Here is a 22,695-nt window from a genome sequence, read left to right as displayed (position 1 = left end):
GGTACCATCATAAGTACCCACCATGACATTCTTAACCTTGGTCGGCTGTGCCGCCTCGGTTATTTCCTTGGAGAACGTAGAAGGTTGTTCCCCAAGTTTTAGTAGACGGAGCTGCTAATCCAAAGGTTGGACGTTTTGTGTCGCCTGACCCCAAAGGGGGTCGATTGCATGTAAGGTTGTCCATACGGCATGTATGATTGCTTTGGCACATACAGGGCCGAATGGATCATCTGAGGGCCAGTGTAGACGGACGGGCTGCCTGACCGACTCTCTCGTACAGATAATTGAGAATATCTCATTGAGCTATTCTGGAAGCTGTCTGGGTAACTCAATGTTGAAGCTGACTCAGACAGTTGCTGGTTTCTCTTCTGCTCGATTAGCAACCGGGCATCAGAGTATGTCTTCTTTGAGCCATCCGGCTGGACATGTCGTATGACCTTCCTATTCCCAATCTCATGGAGTCGGATCTTGGAAAGATCAATTAAGGGCCGCTTCCCCTCCTTTGGTTTAGGATGCGGAGTGGACTCTCGGTCCCTAACTGGCTTGTTCTTCTCAGAGTGAGAGCGCTTCTTGGCCGACTGACCCTTACTTGGACCAGCCGTCCCCTTGGTGATCAAATCCTTGATTTCTCCCTTAAAACTCGCCATGAGTTTCATCAGCTCATCTCGGGTAACAGGGGCAGTCTCCTCTGCCGCCAGGGGCTGGTCGGATGGCTGGTCGGATGACCTGCCTAGACCCGGTTGATCATTGCCCCATTCCCTTGTATCTTTGGGACGGATGCGTTTGGTTCTGAGTGACCCGTCTGTGGCCACATACGTTTCGACTTCAAAGTCATCAATATCATGGTCCGAATGGACCCTGGCTTCGGCCGTAGGCCGTTTCTCATCAGGAGGCGGTATAGACTGTTGTGAAGCCATCTTAGAGGTACTCTCCCCACAGACGGCGCCAAATGTTTCGGGGTTTTTGTCCCTCGGGAGAGTTACGTCACCAAGACTGGATTCCGAGCGTCTGTACCTGCAAAACAACGGAGACTCCGGTTGGGTGGAGTTTCGCCTCCGACGAGCAAGTTAGAACGTGTACGGAGAAAGTAAAATGGTGCGGAAATTAAAGTGAGATCTTCTCGAATTCCGAGATTAGGGGATTTCTCTGATGTGAGAGAATTGTTTGTATTGTAATTAATGAATATATGTCCCTAAAGTGGGGTGAATCTCCCTATTTATAGGGTCATTGGTAAGTGTGCCCCTATCTAGGTCATTCTGACCTAGATTTGGAGGCTGCGTCGTTTTGCGGCTTTTCTCGGGTATTGGGCTCTGAAGGGTGTCTTTTTCCCCATTGATTGGGAGTGCCACGTGTCAGCTAAGGATTGGTTCATGTAGAACCTCTCCTAAAGTGACACGTGTCACCCTTTGATTGGACCACGTGTCCTAGGTATTTTTACCCAAAACATCGTGTATTCATATTATCATCGTTGAAAGTATCAATTTAATCTGTTTAAGCCTTTGCAGTTACAAATTTTTGCCTTGTATGTTTGTATTAACAAGAAAATAATACTATTTGCATTAAGAAAACAAATTTCGACAACCATCACGATTCCTCTCCTCTCATGTTTGTGATGCTTCTTCTCTCTCCCTGTCTCTTCTATAGTTCTATACCTACCAATAGCAACACCTACAACAAGTAGCAACAAAGTTTTTCATCGATTTACACCATTAGCAAAGTAGTTATCGTGAAAATATATTATGAGAGGTGGTGATAGTTGAGATTTTGTGAGTCAAATTTTCTTTGTAATTATGGTTGTAAATTTTGAATATTTTATTCTAAATCATTCGCAACAATAATTTAATTGTCCGCTAATTTGCAAAGTTGACTAACTATTCACAAAACAAAATTAGTCATTGTATACAAGTTATATAAAACTTAATCATCTCAAATCTCATTGAAAGCATTTATTGTGAACTTGTTTTTATATCATTGAGAAGCTCGACACTCTTTAAGATTACCGGATGGAACAAAAAACAAAAAGAAAAAAATAAAAAAATAAAATAAGGATTACGATTGTATCTCACCTTCATTAAGGGCAACTTGGGGTGAAAATTCGGACGTTTTACAAAACTAAGCTTCGTTTGGAAAATATTAACCAAATTGGTTGCGTGGCAAAAGTATTTACCAAAATAAGCTTCCAAGGTAAATCGGGCAGCGTTTTACCCCCTATTTTTTTTAAAAAAAAAAATTCTGCTTAAAAAACGCTGCCTGGGGCAGCGTTTCTTTAGTTTGACTTTTTTTTTATTATGTAATTTCTGATTTATTAAAAAAAACAAAAGCACTATAAACGCTGCCTCTGGCAGCGTTTATTAATTTTTTTTTTTTTTTTTTTTTTTTTTTTTTATTGTACATAAAACGCTGCCTCGTGTACATAAAACGCTGCCCGCGGAAGCGTTTTATGTACAAAAAAAATGTACATAAAACGCTGCCCCAGGTAGCGTTTATGTACACTTACATTTTTTTCCAACTTCAAAAATAATTTGTACATAAAACGCTGCCCCGGGCAGCGTTTTATGCTGTTTTTCTTTTTTTTTTTTTTAAATTTTTTTTAAAAGTATACGGAAAAAAAAAAAAAGTCAAACTTAAAAAACGCTGCCCCAGGCAGCGTCTTTTAAGCAGAATATTTTTTTTAAAAAAATAGGAGGTGAAAGGCAGCGTTTTACCCTGAAGGCTTATTTTGGTAAATACTTTTACCACGCATCTACTTTGGTAAATACTTTGCCAACGAAGCTTAGAATGGAAAAAACGTCCTGAAAATTCTCTTACGGTCTTATTCTTTCATCCACTTCTAAAGAACCTTACACGCTAACAAGGTTTAAACTGTGAGAGTTTTTAGTCTGTTTAATTTTACTAAGTAAAATGTTAAAAACATGTAACCGGCCTAACCGCTTAAAAAAATAGGTAAATTAGTAATATCCTGCAAAAATCTAGCTCAAAGGCCTTAAACTCTAAAAAACCGGCATTACTACTCTCTAAACCCCAACTCATTCTTCACTCCCAAAACCCTAACCACCCTTCTTCTCCCCCAAACCCTTGTTTCTCACTCTCATTCTCAGGTTCTTTCAATCGCGAAAAAAATGTCGACGACTAACGTTTTAGATGAAGAAACCTCCAAAAAAGTCATACGCCAGGTCTAAAATTTATACAAATTTTAAAAATTGCATCTTTTTAATTGGTTTATTTAATTCAATTCAATTCAAATTAATTTGATTTTATTTGATTTTCTGCAGGTTGAGTTTTATTTCAGTGACAGTAATCTTCCCCGAGACAATTTCTTGAGGAAGACAATCGAAGAAAGTGAAGATGGATGTATCCTTTTTTTCAATTTTTTTTTTTGCTCCCTGAAATGGGGTTTTTATATAAAGATTAAATTTTTATGGGTTCTTATTTTGTTTAACTTAACTTAAAAAATTTGGAATTTTTAGTGGTGAGTTTGGCTTTAATTTGTTCGTTTTCGAGGATGAGAGGTCATCTGGGTATAGGAGATGTTAAAGCTGATGATGTTTCTGAAGATACTGTTAAGGCTGTTGCTGATACTTTGAGGACTTCTGATTTTCTCAAAATTTCGGAGGATGGTTCGTGATTTTCGCTTTACTCTACGTTTTATATTGCTTTTATAATCATTTGGATGAATATATAAATTGATGGAGAGATTTTGATTAGAGTTTTAAATGGTTCACATTGTAACCAAATGAATTATGATATGTTGTTTAGTATTTAGATTTTTCAAATGTTGATTTTGGTGTGCTTGATGTGTGAATTATGATCATGCTGGTAATTCATACATTTGTGTGTATCTTGGCGCTTGCGAAATACGTAGTTTTACTTGGATTTAGTTGTCGAATTAACTCAGGAGTTTTTCGTGTTCTTCATGTAATATGTAAAATGCTGAAACCATTTTAGACTTTGGAGATACATTCAGATGTTTGGTTGGTTTGTTCATACATTTGTGTGTATCTTGGCGCTTGCAGAATAAGTAGTGTTACTTGGAATTAGTTGTCGAATTAACTCAGAGTTTTTCGGGCTCTTCGTGTAATGAAATGCTGAAACCATTTTAGACTTGGAGATACATTCTGATGTTTGGTTGATTTGTTTGTTGGGGGCTTGGTATTTTATTTCCTCTTCCTAACAAAATGATGAATATATTCCAGGGAAGAAGGTTGGCAGGAGATCTGAACTTAGCAAACCAGAAGAGGTGATAGAACAGGTTGATAGCAGGACAATAGCTGCAGCACCACTACCATATGATGTGAAGCTAGAAGATGTAGAATCCTTCTTTTCTCAATTCGCAAAGGTAATCTAAGCTGCTTCTTTTGCGTCTAAATTCTTTTTTTTTTAGCTTGGTGCAATTGCTGTAACTTGAGTTGTTAGTCATGAACGGAGAACTAAAAATCTAAAATACTCAAGGGTTTAGCCTTCTATTTTTTTTTTCCCCATTTTGTCCATTATGTTTGATTTCTCTCTGTCACTTGACCATGAATTAGGTAGAGGGGAGTCAGTTTTGCAGTTTATTTAGCTATAACCTATTAGGGATGTATTGCACTGTATTTAAGGTGCTCCCAAAGCCTGAATCACATACGTAAAAAAAAATCCAAGTAGCACAAGAATACTTGCTTAGATATTTCCTGAGGGAGTTATGTCCAATTTTTGATTTCACTCAAGCAGGACATGTGATGAATTGAATTTACAATGATCAATTTTATTTGAGAAATTTTTAGTGCTCTGATGATGCCATGATGGTATTCAGTGAGCAAATTATAGAGTGCTACTTACAAAGTCAGCTTCATACACTCAAATGGAGCATCATTTTTTAAGCTTTGCTGCCATTAGGCCTCTTGACTGAAGCTACTAGGAAGCAAAATATGTCAATTTGATTCATTGGAGGCTGTTTTGATTGAATCTGTAGTACCTTTAATACAGGTTTGTATATTTACTTCTTACAGGTTAACAGTATCAGGCTTCCCCGTCTTGTTTCACACAAAAACTTGTTTTGCGGGACTGCTTTGGTTGAGTATTCTACAGAGGAAGATGCAGAGAAGATTTTGGCACAAAATTTAACATATGCTGGTGCTGATCTGGAGCTCAAGCCAAAGTAAATACTTCGTATAATTTGTCAAAATTCTTTATAAATTACTTCTAGAACTGTAGAAGTGAGTCCAAGTGACAAAAGTTTCAGATGAAGCAGTTTCTTAAAGAATCACCAAAAAAAAAAAGGCCAACTCTTGTTATCTGAATTTCGCAAAGCGTTTTTTTTTTTTTTTTTTTTTGGGAGGCTATAGTGTCACTTTCCACACGAACCAATCTTGTGGATGTTGGTTAGCTTCAGTTGGTAATGTAGGTTTAATATACTTTGTGTTTTGTGTAAATAGGAAAGACTTCGATGCTGAAAGAGAAAAGCTAGAAGAGGCATATGAAAAGTCAGGTCGTGGTCAGGGAAAGTCTAAAAGTTCTGAAGAAGCCAAGTACGTATCTGATTGTGATCTTCTAAAGGGGCAAATAAAGTCAGAAAAATAGTTATTCTTGCAATACTCATTTCTATCAAAAAATATTGATGTCTTCATCACTATGGTTGCAGCTATCCTAAAGGCCTAATTGTTGCATTCACGCTAAAGAGCAAGTCATCAGGAGACGAATCCAAGCAAAATGGTTCAACTGAGCATGCTAGTGAGGCTGAGGTTTCTAAGAGAAATGGAGGAGAATCTGTGACAATTGGATCTGAAGAGGCAGACAAGGCAGCAGAAAGTGATAAAAATGGTACCGTTGAAGATGCTGATGAAGCTAAGGAAGAAGCAACAGCTGAAGGTACTCCTGACGAGGAAGAGAAGGAAACTGAGAGTGAAGAGAAATCTTCTAATAGTGCTGACAAAAAGGATGTTGAAAAAGCAGCACCAGAAGGCAGAAATGCTGTTGAATCCTACAAGGATAATATGGATGTGGTTATTCGTGAAGATCTGAAAGCTTTATTCCAGAAATTTGGCACTGTCAAGGTACTACTTCTGCATCTGAACTGTGGCATGATTTAAATTGTACACGTCAGATCCTTAATTACTCTACACTGTTTCTATAGTGTTTCTAGGCAAATTCCCTTAGTTTCCCATTTTGCTTCTCGTAGCTTTTGCCAATTACCAGGAATATATCATGAGTACTTACAGCTTTTATGGTACTCTGTTCAAAGTATCATGCCAAGCACACATGGCTTTCTGAGTAAATGAGTATGACCAGTTGACCATTTAGATTTGAAGCGTACAAAACATATGGTTACTTGACAATGTATTGTGACTTTTCAGTTTTTGAATTACATATTTGTCATAGTGACTTGTCAGTTTTTTAATTACATATTTGTTAATAGTCAGCAAATCTCTAAAACTAATATTTTTTGTTCATGTCTCACTTTTTTGGGTGCGAAGTACATAGACTTCAAGATGGGAGAAAGTTCAGGATACATTAGATTTGAGGAACCAGAGGCATCCCAAAAAGCTCGTGCTGCTGCAGTGCTCACAGAGGATGGTGGTTTAGTTGTTAAAAATTTTATCGCTGCTCTAGAACCTGTGACTGGTATGTAGCAAACAATTCTCATTCAGTTTGAAAATGTTTCAATTGTTTGTTATTTGTAGCCTGATAAATAAATCAATTAGCATATACTTCAAATAAAATACTCTCTATGTCAAATATAATGGTCACGTGTACAAATTTGGGAGTCGAAAGAGAACTAAGTTTTGTTTTAAATTTCCAATCACACCTCCACTTAAATGTTTGGTGGAGAAGTGTACATGGGAAGAAGATAGTGGTAATAAAGGCTTTTGCTTTTTGTTGAAATCATGGAAAATTCTTAATTGTGTGGGTTTATTATCTTAACTTGCAAAATCTTTGGCTTGCTTGCAGGTGATCAAGAGAAGGAATATTGGAGCCAAATTCAAGGAAGTCAAGGGAAATTTCGGGATAATAGGGGCGGACACAGAGGAAGGTTTGTTTATAATTCCATTTTTTTGGTTGTAAAAACATTATAAAGATGTTGCAGTGATATGACTGAAACTGCTGTTTGGTGCTCAGGGGAGGAAAATTCAACAGAGGCGGAAGGCATGGGCGACCTCGAGACAGAGATTCACCTGCTGGTCGTTTCAACAAAGCTCAAAAAGTCTCGACATAAGATTTTGATACTATAATCCCTAGAGGTTATGAACAATGTTAGGCAGTTGTGATCACAATTTTGTATCAGAATTTGAACTCGACTAAAGGCCTATACGGATTAGCTTTCATCTGTTGTTTTTGAAGTGACAACTTTTAGTGAACTTAAATTTTTTTTATAATTCTTGTTTAAGAGTTTGTCCTTCCATCTCTTTTCTTTTGTTTTCCTCTCTAACTGGTCTCTCTCTAGTCTCTAGGTGGGTGTAAGGGTGTAAGCACGGAGCATATTTAACACTCGTTTGATCACGTAATAGTTCAAATTGACTAAACAGTAAACACTTGTCTTTAGTCAATTTGAACAGAAAATACATCCCCAAAATTGTTAATATTCACTTCATGAAGAACTTTATTTAAGCTGGCTAAAGCTACCCTATTTAATTTTTGTATACATTTATTTAGAAATTATTGTACTCCATATATGTTAAAATTCATAAAGATTTCAAATACGACTAGCAAAAAGGGATTATTTGAAGGCAGACCAACATGAGCTATTTAATAAATTGCATTAAACTATAGTTACTATACTCCAAGTAGAGATGTTAGTGGGGTGGGGCAGGGCTAGGCGGATCTTGACCTTCCCTTTGGTATCCCTACCTAATCTTTTCATCCTCACAAGTCCACATAATGAGTTCAAAATCCCTCCTCGGCCCTACCCAGCAACCAACGGGTACAAATTTATAATCATCTCTGTCCCATCCACCTATTTGGGTATTCACCCCCATCTAATTCTCAGCTTCCCCGCCCAACTACATGCGTAATCCTCGTCAATTTTATTGTTCTATAAAACTCAATATTAAACTTAATTTTACTTATTTTAAAGTAGGTTTGGGATGGTTTTGAACTTTGATGTAACATCATACGAAGTAGTCATTTTAAAGTGAGGTGAGGCAAGGTGGATTTGAGGTGGTTACAAGTCTTACAATATAAGATCCACCCTTGCCTAATCACCCATGGTGTGCATGAGCTTCATTCCTATCCTAGCCCCACCACCTGTCAAATCGAGACCTATTATGAGGCATGTATTTAATTTGATCTATCCCACTAACATCTCTAACTTTGAGAGAAAAAAACAGAAGCAATTATGACAATCATTTAAATGATCAAAGGGAAAAAAAAATGTTCCACTAAGCATAGCCTTGAAAATAACACACAATATGAACATTTAATAAATTTACTAGATTGTTAATAATTTTAATTTAATGACAAAATTGCTCATCAATATATGGACATTTAATAAATTTGCTAAATTGTTAATAATTTTAATTTTAATTTAATGCTAAATATTTCTACTTTTGATTTCATTTTAACTCAAAGTTTGCACACACACTCTAAAGAAAACAGACACACACATAATATTGTAAGAAATAGAAACGAATGTACCAAAGTCAAAACAACCATAATCAATAATAACCCTCACCAACAACAATTATTAAAAAAAATAATAATTGCTCAGATTTTGTGGATTTGAATTAACTTAATTGAAAAGTTTTGGACTATGTTCATTTCACATAATCTTCATTTATCAAAATTTACCTTTTTAAATTTATCTTTTTTGATTTTTTTTCTCATACTAAACTCATTTTAATTTATTTTACAAAAAAAGTTAACTTTAACTTATTGAATTTCTTACTTCTAAACTTGAAATCCATTATTTTTCTTAAATTGTATTTGTTGAATAGAACAAACTCCTTAACGGTATAATATTCAACGTCAAATTTCAAATATTGTTCACACACTTTTCATTTACAACTACTTATACATTATTACTCGAATTTTAAAATCTTACCTTTAAAACAACCAACACATTATTACTCGGATTTTCAAAATTACGCTTTTAAATAAACCAAGCAAAAGTGAGAAGAAACCCCTTAAAAAAGCGAAGTCATTGAATAGATCCAACCATAGTTGATAGGGTTAGATTTCAAAAAAATTGTCAAAATTGAGTATTTGATGTATAGTCCGCCCCTCCCAATTTGAATTTTGCTCATTTACAATTTCAGACCGTTTGGTATTTCCACTTTCTCTCTCCTCTGAAAAACAACATCATTCATCAAAATTTACAACGTTTCTCTCATTCAAAAAAATTATCCCTATTTCTACTAAATCACATGCTCATTTCCAGATCTTTCTCTCTCCTATTCTTCAAATGCTACTTCCATTGATCGCTTCATCGTTTTCTCGATCACCCATTTCAAGCTGAAGTTAACTTTGGTAATCTATCTCTTTTTGTCTTGCTTTAAATTTTCGTTTTTTGTGATTTTTTGTGGGTTTTTTCTGGAATGTGAAGTTGGGTTTTTTTGGGTGTTTGACTTTTTGTGGGATGTGAATGTTTGGTGGTGTGAAAATTTGAATTGGGTTTTTGAGATCTTTGTGATTTGATGGGTTTTTGGGGATTAGGGTTTTTGTTTGTTTGGGGGGTTTTTGATTGAATGAAGATTTTTCTGGGTTTTGGAATGATTTTGTGATGAAGGTATATCCTCATTTTGCAGAAGATAACCCTAATTTAGTCTCATCATTGAGGCTATTGTTTGGGGAGGTTAAGATATACTTAGTTACACCTGATGTTAGTTTTGTTGATGCCCTCAAATTATATCTGAAGTTTACTTTTTGAGTGGACTGTGAAATTATGTTAATTTTCAATTTTTTTGGTACCAAAATTATAATTGGTCATGCTCCTGTTGTGATTTCATATGATGATTGGGTGGAGTGAATTGCATTGTCATAATTAATCGATGATGTTTTGTTGATTTTGTTTGTTGTTTTTGATATTTGACAAGTTTTAGGGAACGGAGGAAGTACTTGATTATAGGTTTTGGCTTTTCTGGGAGCATAATTTGGATAAGTTGGCATTTAATTTCAATTTCGTGCGAAGTTTAGTTATTTGGGTCTGCATGAACAAATTGCGGCCCTCTGAGTGACTAAGGTTGTAAACATGGTGAGAGAACTTGCTTTGTTTCTGATTATATTTATGTATTGGTAAAACCAAGCTTTTAGTTCTTTTATCAGGCTGTTTGCTACTGCTATGATGACATTTTCACTAATTGATTGTCTTGTTTTCGTCTTCTAGCCTTTCGGGCTGTTCTGTCTAAAAGAAGCTCCAACCATTGTCTAGGAAGACTGATAATGCCTTGGGGAACATTCCGTGGAGAGAATCGACATCGAGTTGGAATTGGGGTATGCAGTTTTGCCTGTTTTTTAGATAACCATGGAAAGTGACAGGAAAATAGCTGCATCACTTCCGCCTCCGCCCCCATCGGCTCCTCCTGGCTCTTTGAATGGGGCCAACAATGCCTTTTCTCAAGTCAGACCTATGCATGGGTATTTTTTCTCTAGTATTCATACTCTTTGTGGTCTGTGTTAAGGGACGTAGTTTTTTAATTACTGTTATTTTCCATCATCTACTGCATAAGCTAAGCTGGAATAACTTCTCTTGTGTTCTAGGAGGACCAGTGGGCCTACAAGGCGATCAACAAGGGGGCAATGGACTCCTGAAGAGGTAACTTTGATTGTTATTCTTGTATGCTTCATGATCTTTTGGGTATTTCCTTTTTGCATGTTATTCTCTCTCTTATTGTTGATACAACCAATTTGGGGTCTCCTTTCATTGGAGAAATGGTTTTAAACTTATAAATATTAGAATTTGCTTTTACTATCTTGAATTGTGACTCTTGCATATCATGTGACCTTGGCTTGTTTTACAAGACGATTATTTGTTCTCCACCATGTCAAATTATTTGCAAAAGTATACAAGTGCATATACCTTCCCCCTGTTGCTTTCTCTTTGTTGTGGATAGACTGATTCTTTAGAAGGATTTATACAAGCAAATTGTAGGTTGAAAAACTATCCACAACAAGATGCAAGGGATATGATATGTTACTACACTCGCAAGTCTGTATACTATCTGCCATTTACACTTCATACCCATCACGTGGAGTTGGAGGAATGTGATATGGAGTATTGGTTTTTTGATGATTGTGGTACCTATATTTGTTACTCTTTCACCAGCCCATTGACCTTTTGGAAGCCTAACTCTCAACCAAGGAAAAATGTTCTTGAAGCTCGAAGGTGTGTGGTTTAAAAGTTACAATCATTCCATAGACTTCGAACTGAATAACCAACATCGTTAATGTGGGCTCACTTCTTAATCGAATCGTATGCATACCTTGAAGGCCTGAACTGTGTTTGAAAAGGCTCAAGGGTGCACTGAGGCAATAGGGGCCCTAGAGCCTATATGCAAAGCACACACGTGAGACTGTGAGAGTTTGTCCCCCATGGAAGCAAGGCACTTCTGATGATTAATGAGTGTAAAATCTAAAAATAGGCTGCAGAGAGTGCAGACAGTGGACTCAGATAAAAACTAATGTAACCGCCAATTATAGCAATTTCTGGAGTTAAGGACAGAGAATATGGTGCCGAAGAGCCTGTATCAAAGAACAGTAAAAAGTTTTGCATGAAGAAAACAAAAGGCATTTCAATCAAGCTCTAAATAGCAGCCAAGAGCTTCAGAGGGGTTCACTGAAAACATGTTGAACAGGCCTTTCTAAGTATGCCTTTTATAAAACTGACCTGGAACAATTAATGTTCAGTTACAAATGAGTGGATATTTTCTTTTTGCTTGGTGAAGCTGAAATTGACTTTGTTTTAACCCCCCTTACCTTGTCTTCTTCTTCTTTGAAGTGTGTCTTCTTAATGATAGGGCATTTCTCTTCTTCTTACAGGATGAGATTTTGCGCAAGGCTGTTCAGCGCTTTAAAGGGAAAAATTGGAAGAAGATAGGTGTGTTCCATCTCTAGCAATATATGCCCCGTATTGATGTTTTTATCTGTAGCTACTTCATTTGTTTTATGTCTTTCTATATTTGTATATATTACACTCCATCCATCCCCCATTGTTTACGCCATATTCCTTTTTGAAGTCCCAAATATGTCTATCATTATTGCTGTCGTTGTTGTTTCTTTCAGATTGATTTATCTCTAGAGTCTGCTGAATAAATTACCAGTCTGCTCTTTTCCTGATGATTTCTTTTAATGAATGTTATTGTTGCTTAAATTGTTTATTGAATATTGAAGTTATTAATCACGATTAAGTAATTTGCAGCTGAATGTTTCAAGGACAGAACTGATGTTCAGTGCCTGCACAGGTGGCAAAAGGTCCTCAATCCCGAGCTTATTAAGGGCCCTTGGTCTAAAGAGGTATATGAACTGTGTATAAAGTGTCAAGTCATATTCTTAGTATTAATCTTAACATATGTATACCATTTTATGCTGTTCAGGAGGATGAAGTTATTGCTCAATTAGTTAATAAATATGGGCCAAAAAAATGGTCCACAATTGCTCAACATCTTCCAGGACGTATAGGAAAACAATGCCGAGAAAGGTATGAACCAAATTCTTTCTTTTCGTGGTTCAAATTTTCAATTTACTATTTTTTTGAGCCTACTTTTCTGTATAAGGCTTCATTTTAATTTTCTTAGTTTTAACAAGTGTTGGTAAATTCTAGTGTAGTTGATTTGACATCTTGACAAGCTTACATTCGATGCCTATCCAGTTAGATGCTAATGGTAGCATTTTAAACTGCTTATGTAGTAAAAGTTTTTGTCCTTTATGATTATATATTATAAAACATGTCTTTAGTCAGCCAAATCATCAAACTAGTTTCTTCCTTGGTGATTCAATTTTTTGACTGGGATACAAAGAAATTGCCATTTTTTTTTTATTTTTTTAATTATTTAATTTATATATATATATATATATATTAATTATTTTTTTGGTTTTAACTTATGCTGCTGGTATAAAATACCTATAAACCTATTAGAATTTCTTTAGTCCCATTTGTACTGGTAAAAGTTTGTAATTTTTTTTTTGTTTCCTCTAGCTGTCCATTCTGTCATCTTTTAAGAAAAGTTACTACTGTTGAGACTTTAGTTACTTCAAAGCTTATTATTTATTTATTTATTTTTAACTCCCAAAGTTCTGCAAAAGAAATGGAATTAAATAAAATGAATAATAATAATAAAAGGGACTGGAGAAATTATATAATTCTGACATTTTTGCTGCATTGCTGCTGATTCCAATCAATAGGTGGCATAATCATCTTAATCCTTCTATAAACAAGGAGGCATGGAATCAAGAAGAAGAGCTGATTCTGATTCGCGCTCATCAGATTCACGGGAATAGGTGGGCAGAGCTAACAAAATATTTGCCAGGAAGGTGTGTTTGAACTTTGTTCCGGTTAATTCTTTTGCTCGAAATTGTCGAAACTTGAAAAATTTAATATAAATCCTCTATTGCCCGTCCTATCTTTCCAGACAAGTCTTTCTCATGCACTCTGCTTGATAAGCTTGCCAACTTGGCTGCATATATGTTAGTTGATGCTATTGTCCTTGAAGTTTCTCTATGCCTTCCGTTCTGAAGTACTTAAGCTTTTGGTGAATCAGGACAGACAATGCTATAAAAAATCACTGGAACAGCTCTGTGAAGAAAAAACTAGACTCTTATATTGCCTCGGGGCTCCTTGCTCAGTTCCAAGGTCTGCCATTGGTTGGCCATCAGAGTCAATCCATGCCTACAGCTTCCCTGCTAGTACAACAGAGCAGTGGAGAAGGTAGTGTATTTAAAGAGGGAGCAGAGCTGGAGCAAAATTCAGAAAGTAGTCAAGTTGGTTGCTCTCAAAGTGCAAGTGACCTGTCTAATACTGCTTGTCAAACGAAGGAAGACTTCTTGTTGTCTGAAGAATCAGACCATGGAAAGTTTCAAAATGCTAGTCCAACTGCGTCATGTTCCGAGCAATATTATACAGAGGACATCACCTTTACCATTCCTGATTTACCTTATGAATTCAGCTGCTCATCTAAATACTTGGAAAATAATTTTTCAAGAGAACACGGGGTTTGTGCAACCGGGAATAGCAGCTTTGGTACTATTAGCTTGCCCAATGTTTCCTCCATGGAGTTGGGCGCAGACTCATCCAATTTATCAGGAAATTATTATTTTGCTGATCCAATGAGCGACATGGTTCCTGGGCCTTCTCACCATTCTATCAAATATGATGCACTAGCTTCAGTCAGTAATGTGGCAGTGAATTCAGATACATCAGTACTGAGACAGAAAACCGAAGAAGACTGTTCTGAGCTCCTATTGGAGCAGGAAGGGGGAAATGGATGTCCTGTGAATATTACCAACTGCTCTGAAATTATTGATATGGATAGATTTAGAGATTATTTAAGTTTCCAAGCCATTTTTCAGCTCCCTGAAACAAGTGGAAATGTAGCTTTGCAGCCAAATACTCCATTAGAACCTTCAAACTGTGAACCTTCTAATCCTTGTGAGGAATTCAATCAAATAAGTGACAGCTTGGCCATATCTGAAGCGCAGGACATTGCCAATGTGGATGAGGGATTTTTTCCTGCATACAACAATTCTGGTTCTTCATTTTATGATCATATAAATGCAGGCTTGACAGAACAAACAGAATTGCAGGAACCATCAAGATTAGTCCCTGTAAATACATTTAGTCCTGAAGCGTCAGATAACCAGAATATTGAGTCTAGTGCAGTTGAACGACCAGAAAATGCTACTTGCAAGCTGGAAGCTGGAACTCTGTGTTACGAACCCCCTCGATTCCCATGTTTGGACATACCATTTTTTAGTTGTGATCTTGCTCAGCCTGGTAATGATGTCCATCAAGAATTTAGTCCTCTTGGCATTCGCCAAATGGTGATGTCTTCTATGAACAGTCTGACTCCCATATGGGACTCACCATCTAGAGATGGCAGTCCAGTTGCCGTGTTAAAAAGTGCTGCAAAAACGTTTGCATGTACACCATCCATCTTGAAGAAAAGACATCGTGACTTATTGTCACCTTTATCACCTTTTTCAGATAGGCGATGTGATAAGAAGACTGGGAGTAGTTCTAAGCAAGAGTTTTTGTGCACATCCAGGTTGACTAACGAGTTATCTCGTTTGGATGTTATGTTTGATGAGGCTGATGATTCCAAGGAATCAGCATCTAATGATCTGAACAATCATGCGTCAATAGAAGATAAAGAAAATATTTGTCCTGCTCTTGAAGGGGAAGTAGAAGAGGCAAGTCATAACCATGCAGAATCAGGAGATAAAATAGAGGAAAACAAAAAGGACTTCAAAGATATGGAGAAGGAAGAAAATCTTGAACAAATTCTGGAGAAATCAGTCCACGAAGATTGTACAGCAGAAACGGTGAGGATCCTGTGTAGTATCTGTGTTATTTTTTTTCCTCTTTCATGCTATGGGCTATAGCCGATATTGTTTCTAGTCGTTAGATGTGGAATGATTCCGTAGTGTCCATTCCTTTATTGTTTAAAAGTATATTGGCTGATGATTTAGTATTGGTTCCAACAGCCTAAAGGAGTACTTGTTGAACGCTACTTCAGTGATACACAATATACTTCTCTGGATGGAGCTGGACCTAAAACAGGATCAGAGATAGGTGGCAAAACTTTGGAAGTTCACAGCGCGAAAATGACTTCCAAACAACAAGCAGCCATGCCAGAGTCAATGACTAGTAAAGCTAAATCTGTTGTAAGCCCGCCCTTATTTGTCCAAAAGAAGCAAAACATTGATTCTGACAGCCTTATTAATGAAGTTGGTGCCGAGAATTTAAACATGTGAGATTCTTCTGCTTTCTGTATGTTGGGCTTTTCTATTATACTTCTTATATGTTTTCTGGAGTCGTACTAATGTCTCCCAATGCTTGTTATCAATAATTTTAGATTTGGCGGAACACCTTTTAGACGAAGTATTGAATCTCCTTCAGCATGGAAGTCACCTTGGTACTTTAGTTCTGTGATTGCTTGCTCGAGGTTTGAAGCAGAAGCAATGATTGAGGTATGGTGTATATATATATTTTTCTGTTCTTGTGTTCAATATCTGTCAAGTAAATAATGCTAATAAATCACCTTTTTATGCTTTTTTCTGTACTCAGGATATAGGTATTTTCATGAGTCCAGGAGATAGAAGCTATGATGCGTTGGGGTTGATGAAACAAATAAACGAGCAGAGTGCAGAGGCATATGCAGATGCCCGGGAAGTTCTAGGAAGTGAAACTCCAGAAAGCATTTTGAGGCAAAGATGCTTGAAAAGTCAGAATCTGGAGGACCAGAGTAACAAGTTTGCTGACAGTCAGCTTGACAGCCGCTTACATTTGGCATCAAATGTCTCGGTGTGTCTGCTTGTTCCTTTCTCAAAAAACCTTATTCATATATTGCCTGTTATATAGATTGTTTTGCTATACATGATTTTCATTTAGAGGATAAAGTTGAAGAGAATAGAAACAAAGTATACTTAATCAAGCTATGCTATACATGATTCCCTTAATTTCCATTAGCTGTATATGCTTGTAAACGTACTTCTTGCCTGCTTGAAAATCAAGCTGTGCTTGAAAATGTACCTGTTGGCTGCTTAGCTTCATTATTACTTGTCAGAAACTAGCAAAATGTTTGGACATCTATCTAAAAATGTTTGCTAACCAAATTATTGCCCGTGACATTCCAGTCAGAGCGGCGGGTTCTTGATTTCAGTGAATGTGGGACACCAGCAAAGGCAGCGGAGAAGGGGAAAAGTGTTACAGCTGCAAGCTTATCAAGCCCGTCTTGTTTGCTGAAAAGTTACAGATAGTATCAACTTTGAGGAGAGCTAGTACATAATGTTGTTCGTAAAATGTATTGTTTCTTGCTGTAACACATTTATTTTGAATGATGCAATTATTTGATTCAGTATACTTTTAATTGCATAAATTTTTTGGTTCCCTGTTTCTGACTTAAAACATTTATTTGAACTAGGATCCCTCAACATACAGGGTTCCATAGTTGAATTAGTATCCTTACATTTTATTACTCCCTGGTTATCAGACACCACAATGCAAGGGTTGATGGAAACTTAACTTGTGTCACTATATGATAAGTAAATATAAAGCATTGAGCTTACACTTATTGGGAATAAGTAGCTTAGCCTTTTAAAACATATATGCATGAAAGCTTAAGCTTATTGGGAAAATGTCAAAATACCAATACTTACACCTGAATATTCAAGTATACAAGGTTGATAAAAGGGAAAAAATGAAAGAAAAAAGCAAAAAAGAAAGATAGCAGCTGTATATTTATATCATCTGAAGCTTGACCTGGTGAGAGTGTATTTCCGATCAACATACAATGTCCTTGGTGGTAATGAACTAGTAAATTGCAGAAGCTATCAGGACTGCACTGGAAGAAACACTCAGCAGACAATAAATGATGACGTTCTATGAAACACGTGTGACAGCAGCGTGCATGGCATCTGCAAGGTGAGGGATAGTCTTTGAACTTAGACCTGCCATGCTAATCCTCCTGGAAATCAGAAGGTTGATGTTATTTGAATTTCTTGTAACAATTTATATCATTTGGAAACAAAAATTACTAATTAAATTTTACTGTCAAGACATGCATGATCTTGCTCTATAATTATCTATATACATATAATAAGGATAATTATCTATATACATATAATAAGATAACCAAGAATCCTGACTATCAAGATCTAGATGCATGTTTTTGCTCTATAATTGTAGACTGGTTAACGCAATGCACACTTTGAAACACACTTATAGAAAAGAACACATTGTCTTAAAAGCAGAGGTTGCACATAGGTCATTAGGATGAAGTTTGAGTTAGGACAAAATTTTAGTTTCAGTCATATGCAGGTATTGGGTTATTAAGTTTGGATTCAGGCCAGTCCGAATCCATTCAAGTTGGGTATACCACAACTTACATTACTTTTCAGGTCAGTTTTGATTGTGTCATATAGATTGGTCCCTTTATTTTTTGATACAAGTATATAATCCAAATTTGGGTTAACTAGGTACGGGTCTACTTCACCAAGTATACTTAACAAAAACTTCAGACTGAAGAACTATTTGCATCTCACAGATAAGTAGTGTTTCACAAGCTTAAGTATATAGTATTAGATACCCTGAAATAAGCCTAGCAATAACACAGGGTTTTTTCTTGCAACAAGTCTAGACTTATAAAGGGAATGCTAGCTAGTGGTGCAACCCAGGTAGAGAAGCTATTATTACTTACCCATCAGATGTCATATATATGTGGTACTCTTTAGTCATGAAAGTGACTTGCTCCTCATTTAATCCGGTGAAAGTGAACATCCCAATCTGCTTGATTATATGACTCCAGTCACCAGGTGTACCTGTTTACAAGAGAAAGGGGAGCCAAGAAGAAAGAAGCTTCACTTCTACACAACTAAAATACGAACCAATAGGATGTACAAAAGAAGTAGCCACACGAATCAAAAAATTTCATGGGAAAAAGTTGACCTCGAGTACGCAAAGCATCAAAGAGTTTCTGCCTCATGCTAATTATACGATCAGCCATTGCCTTCAACTCGACAGTCCATTCACCAAACAGATTCCTTCAATATAGCGAAGTTCCATTTATGAATAGAAGATTGGTTTGATAGCAAAAACAAGCATCCCTTAATTATGAATCAACCTTTACCTGTCTCGGAGAATAGTAGCCACAATGGATGCACCATGAATGGGAGGATTTGAAAACATGGGCCTAATTACCAATTTAAGTTGACTCTCTACCTTGCTTGCCACATCAGCTGTTTTGCAGACCTATCAAAGCGATATTACATCAGCTGTCATGAGGCACACACGTTTTGATTCAAAAAGGTTAAAAAGAAGTGTATGAAACCAAGAGAAACAAAGGTCCGAAAAGCAAGAGAAAGTAGAAATTGACGAACACAAACTCACAAGAAGAGAAAAACAAATGATATGCTCTTACAATGCTTAAAGCACCAACACGCTCTCCATAAAGGCCCATGTTCTTAGCATAACTCTGAGCTAAAAGGCATTCACCACCATCAGCCACGAACATTCTAACAGGTTTTGCATCAGTGTCTAAGCTTCCACTAGCAAATCCCTGAAAATAATCTTTAGAATAAGCAAAGAAGAAATATCTAAATTGTCTCCAGCCTTCCAATGCTTAACTATTCAGATCATAGCAATACATTAATAAGCAAGCACACCCTAGCTGATGTACCTGGTAAGCACTGTCAAAAAAAGGTAACAACCCTTTTGATCTCATCAATTGCCTGATCTTTTCCCATTGTTGAATTGTTGGGTCAACGCCAGTTGGATTGTGCGCACATGCATGAAGCAGCACAATAGCTCCTGAAGGAGCTGAACCAAGGTCTTCTAAGAGGCCTGGTGTCCATGGACAGTTATATGCAAGTTATGCAACTGTACAAATTTGGTTGGGGAAAAACGTAAGATGCACATCTACTTGAATAAATGATTTCCTACCATGAAAATGTAGTCCACGTGTAGCCGGATCATAATAACGGTAAGTCTTGACAGATAAGCCAGCCAGTGTAAATATCTTTGGATGATTTCCCCATGTCGGCTGGGGAATATATATTGTCCTCTGCAAAACAAAGCAAAGTTTAAACACAAATAATCAACAAAATATATTAACAAAAATATAATAGTGTGTATGCTTTTTAAAAGGGGAGGTTACCTCATGATAATGTTTCGCCAAAAATTCACCTCCCACCCTCAACGAGCCTGTACCAGATAAACACTGGACAGTAGTAACTCTATTCTCTCTAAGAGCAGGGCTGTGGCCAAAACAAGAAAACAATTACTTATAAGTGACTCATGATTATGGGCTCAACAAATTTTATCAATTCAAGGGAGTCACTAGTTTCACAGGCATAACAGCATATACGAAGTATAGTATATGCATTATCATACAATAGTGTTTGGCAATTATATTCCCCATCAAATGCTAACAAAATCAAGATGATTACCTGTCTTCACCAAACATCAATTTAGCACTCAATTTATTGAATTCTGCAAGCCCGGTGATTGGGAGGTATTCTTTAACTCGAGACCTATTCAAAATCAAACACATATATTGCTCAGTTCCCTTTCCCAATTATAGATCCAAGTTATACTTGCACTATTTAATTGACTTGCCTGTCATTAATGAGTTGCTGCTCAGCTCGTCTCACTACATTTAAAACCAGAGGTTTACCTTCCTGAAAAAAGACACAGGAATGATAATCCATTGAAACAAGAAACTAGTTTAAAACCTCAAAACCCATCAATACTAACTACTTGTATATTTATAACTAGCCTCGCCGTGTAAGAACATTAGTATTTGTTACACTCACTTCTATAACTACATTTAAGCCTCAATGATTTATGTGAATTATCTTGAATAAGGCATCTCTAAAACAGAAGATCAATTGAATAAGAATGAAAAGATTACCTCAGTTCGATAAGCACCAACACCTAGATTCAACTTAACAGGACTTGGATCTTTGTTGTATGCAACAGTTACCTGTTAAGAAGCTAAGGATAGTTAAGCCCAAAACATGTGAGTAACACAAAATCAAACACAAAAACTTTCATCGTCTAAACCTCAGCATCCATTTGTCCAAAAATCCAGAATAAGTAAATAGTTTTCAGTTTTCACAGACAAGTGTGTAATAAGGCAGATGATTTAAAAAAAAAATAACAGCAACAAAAAGATATTAGTTGGCTGAAGCACTAAACAGCAACTTCTATACAAAACTAATCCTAAAATCGGACTTAACCAGTAGTTTGATACGATAATGTTCGCTTTTACAAGTTTTTTTTTTTTTTTTTTTTTTTTTTTTTTTTTTTTGACAATCGGTTTTTACAAGTTAATACTATATGCTTTGCAACACTAGACTATGACTGAAGCATTAAGCATATATTTCCTCATCATAACAGCCAATCTAAATAACAAATCTGACATTAGAGCCGAAAAACAAATCAAAGTCAAGGCTTTCTAATTCATTTAGCAATTACTGGCATATATGAATTTCACAAACTTGGATATATAATGATTCAATATGAAGACACAACCTTAATCTGTCTAAAACATAGCAAACCGACCTAACAATGGAGCATATATACACACTCTGAACATATAAATGGTGACTTTCAATAACTAGTGTTACAGTATCTGTAAAAATCACAGTAGCTAGCCAAATTTGGAAATGCAATATGCTAACAAGGCCAAAAAATATATCAAGGGGACTATAATGCACTCGTATTACTCCTTAATTCAAAGAAACTATTCATAAGCCATTAAGCCAGCATTCAATATCTGGTTCCAATTATCCCTTCGTATCGGAATTAATAGTCACGTTGACATTGTAATTTGAACTGGTAACGCGACAATTATATCCCGACAACAGATTGAGGGAGTAGTCTACATGACACAGATTAAATATAACATCACCTCCAATCAAAAGCAGAACATATGAAACATAAACCTCATCAACTAACATGTCCAACAATAAACAAGCTTATCAAAATAACAAAAACAATCCCAATAATCTCATACACAAAAAAATTCATCAAATCTCAAAAGAAAACATGATTCTACAACAATATGATGTTGACCCATCAAAGAAAAAGGTCAAAAGAGAGAGAATTTACCCCAAGGATTGGATCTTCAGGAGCTTTAACAACATGGGAAAACACAGAATTAGAATTCCCATCAAACCCAGATGTCATTGATGCATATAATCCTGCATTTTCAGATGATTCAATTGTTTTCACCTCCAAATGTCTTGCTAGAGTGCTCAATCTTCGATTTGCTGCATCTGATACACCTAATTCATGCTCCATTTTTCACAAATTCAATCAATTTTTTATTTTTTATTTTTTTCCCCTGATTTTTTTGAGATGAGTTTATTACGTGTGTAAAAGGGAGGAAGAAGAGAAAATTGTTACGTGCAAGGACGAAGCGAAGATCTAAGCATGGGTCCCATGTTTGATGGGTAGGTGACATGTGGAATTTGGCACGAGGTTCGAGGTAAGATTTACAAGTGAAAGCCTTATCTTTTTCTGATTTTTGTCGTTAATTGAAATTAGACAACAAATTACTTTGTTCGTACTTGAGTTTATCTAGATTTGGACGTGTACTCTTCAATTAGAATAGATGACAATTCACTTGACAAACGAATTCGTAGTTTTAAATTTAGTAAGTGTGTTTTTTCATAGTAAGTGGTCCAAATTACAACATTTGATATTGATGAACTTCATTACCGAGCATTTTGAACATAATATCACGTGTTGACTTGATAGCTAGCTCACATTGAAGAATAGTACGATTACCTATAAATTTAGGAGATTTCATATGAAAATTTGATTGGTTATATGTTGGTGAAAGTAATGCATCAATATAATTTTACTTAAATATATTAGTCAATGTCTCTCTTATTTTTCAATGTCAAATTAATGGTCCCTGCTCAATGCGGGATATCATCCTTTTAGATATCAATACTTAATGAATTTTATAATAAGTGTAAGTAATGAATTGTGATTAATTTAACTAAATATTTATAAATTATCATCGTATAAAACCGTGCTATGTGCTATTCACAGTTTTATATACT

At 36.1% G+C, this 22,695-nt stretch overlaps 3 protein-coding genes across 5 annotated transcripts; 2 read left to right on the top strand and 1 right to left on the bottom strand.

Moving 5' to 3' along the window:
* Window positions 1–2,938: 2,938 nt before the first annotated feature.
* Window positions 2,939–7,375, top strand: LOC110702123 (la protein 1-like). Its single transcript, XM_021879790.1, has 10 exons — window positions 2,939–3,173; window positions 3,273–3,351; window positions 3,468–3,617; window positions 4,194–4,336; window positions 4,986–5,134; window positions 5,412–5,504; window positions 5,618–6,029; window positions 6,450–6,597; window positions 6,925–7,006; window positions 7,093–7,375. Exons 1-10 carry the CDS (start codon window positions 3,120–3,122, stop codon window positions 7,187–7,189), a joined length of 1,407 nt encoding a protein of 468 aa, XP_021735482.1. The 5' UTR covers window positions 2,939–3,119; the 3' UTR covers window positions 7,190–7,375.
* A 1,718-nt stretch (window positions 7,376–9,093) lies between these two features.
* Window positions 9,094–16,984, top strand: LOC110702088 (transcription factor MYB3R-1-like). Of its 3 annotated transcripts, none has more exons than XM_021879749.1 (13): window positions 9,094–9,438; window positions 10,011–10,162; window positions 10,295–10,545; window positions 10,669–10,723; window positions 11,947–12,004; window positions 12,326–12,420; window positions 12,501–12,604; window positions 13,309–13,437; window positions 13,665–15,444; window positions 15,607–15,872; window positions 15,978–16,092; window positions 16,190–16,426; window positions 16,759–16,984. In XM_021879749.1, exons 3-13 carry the CDS (start codon window positions 10,433–10,435, stop codon window positions 16,879–16,881), a joined length of 3,075 nt encoding a protein of 1,024 aa, XP_021735441.1. In that variant the 5' UTR covers window positions 9,094–9,438; window positions 10,011–10,162; window positions 10,295–10,432; the 3' UTR covers window positions 16,882–16,984. The 3 variants fall into 3 exon arrangements, with proteins under 3 accessions (XP_021735441.1, XP_021735434.1, XP_021735449.1); XM_021879742.1 differs by having other exon boundaries at window positions 10,005–10,162; XM_021879757.1 differs by lacking the exon at window positions 10,011–10,162.
* A 147-nt stretch (window positions 16,985–17,131) lies between these two features.
* On the bottom strand, window positions 17,132–22,219 carry LOC110702107 (aspartate aminotransferase, cytoplasmic-like). Its single transcript, XM_021879765.1, has 12 exons — window positions 21,734–22,219; window positions 20,532–20,603; window positions 20,237–20,298; window positions 20,068–20,151; window positions 19,776–19,875; window positions 19,562–19,682; window positions 19,299–19,462; window positions 19,041–19,178; window positions 18,750–18,871; window positions 18,569–18,663; window positions 18,321–18,441; window positions 17,132–17,588 (listed from the first exon to the last, which is right to left on the bottom strand). The coding sequence occupies exons 1-12, from the start codon at window positions 21,923–21,925 to the stop codon at window positions 17,504–17,506; spliced, it is 1,356 nt and encodes a 451-aa protein (XP_021735457.1). The 5' UTR covers window positions 21,926–22,219; the 3' UTR covers window positions 17,132–17,503.
* Between the last annotated feature and the right edge of the window lie 476 nt (window positions 22,220–22,695).

Source organism: Chenopodium quinoa, unplaced genomic scaffold (genome assembly GCF_001683475.1).
Source record: "Chenopodium quinoa cultivar QQ74 unplaced genomic scaffold, ASM168347v1, whole genome shotgun sequence".
Taxonomy (NCBI): Eukaryota; Viridiplantae; Streptophyta; class Magnoliopsida; order Caryophyllales; family Amaranthaceae; genus Chenopodium; species Chenopodium quinoa.
This window is presented reverse-complemented; position numbering and strand designations above follow the sequence as displayed.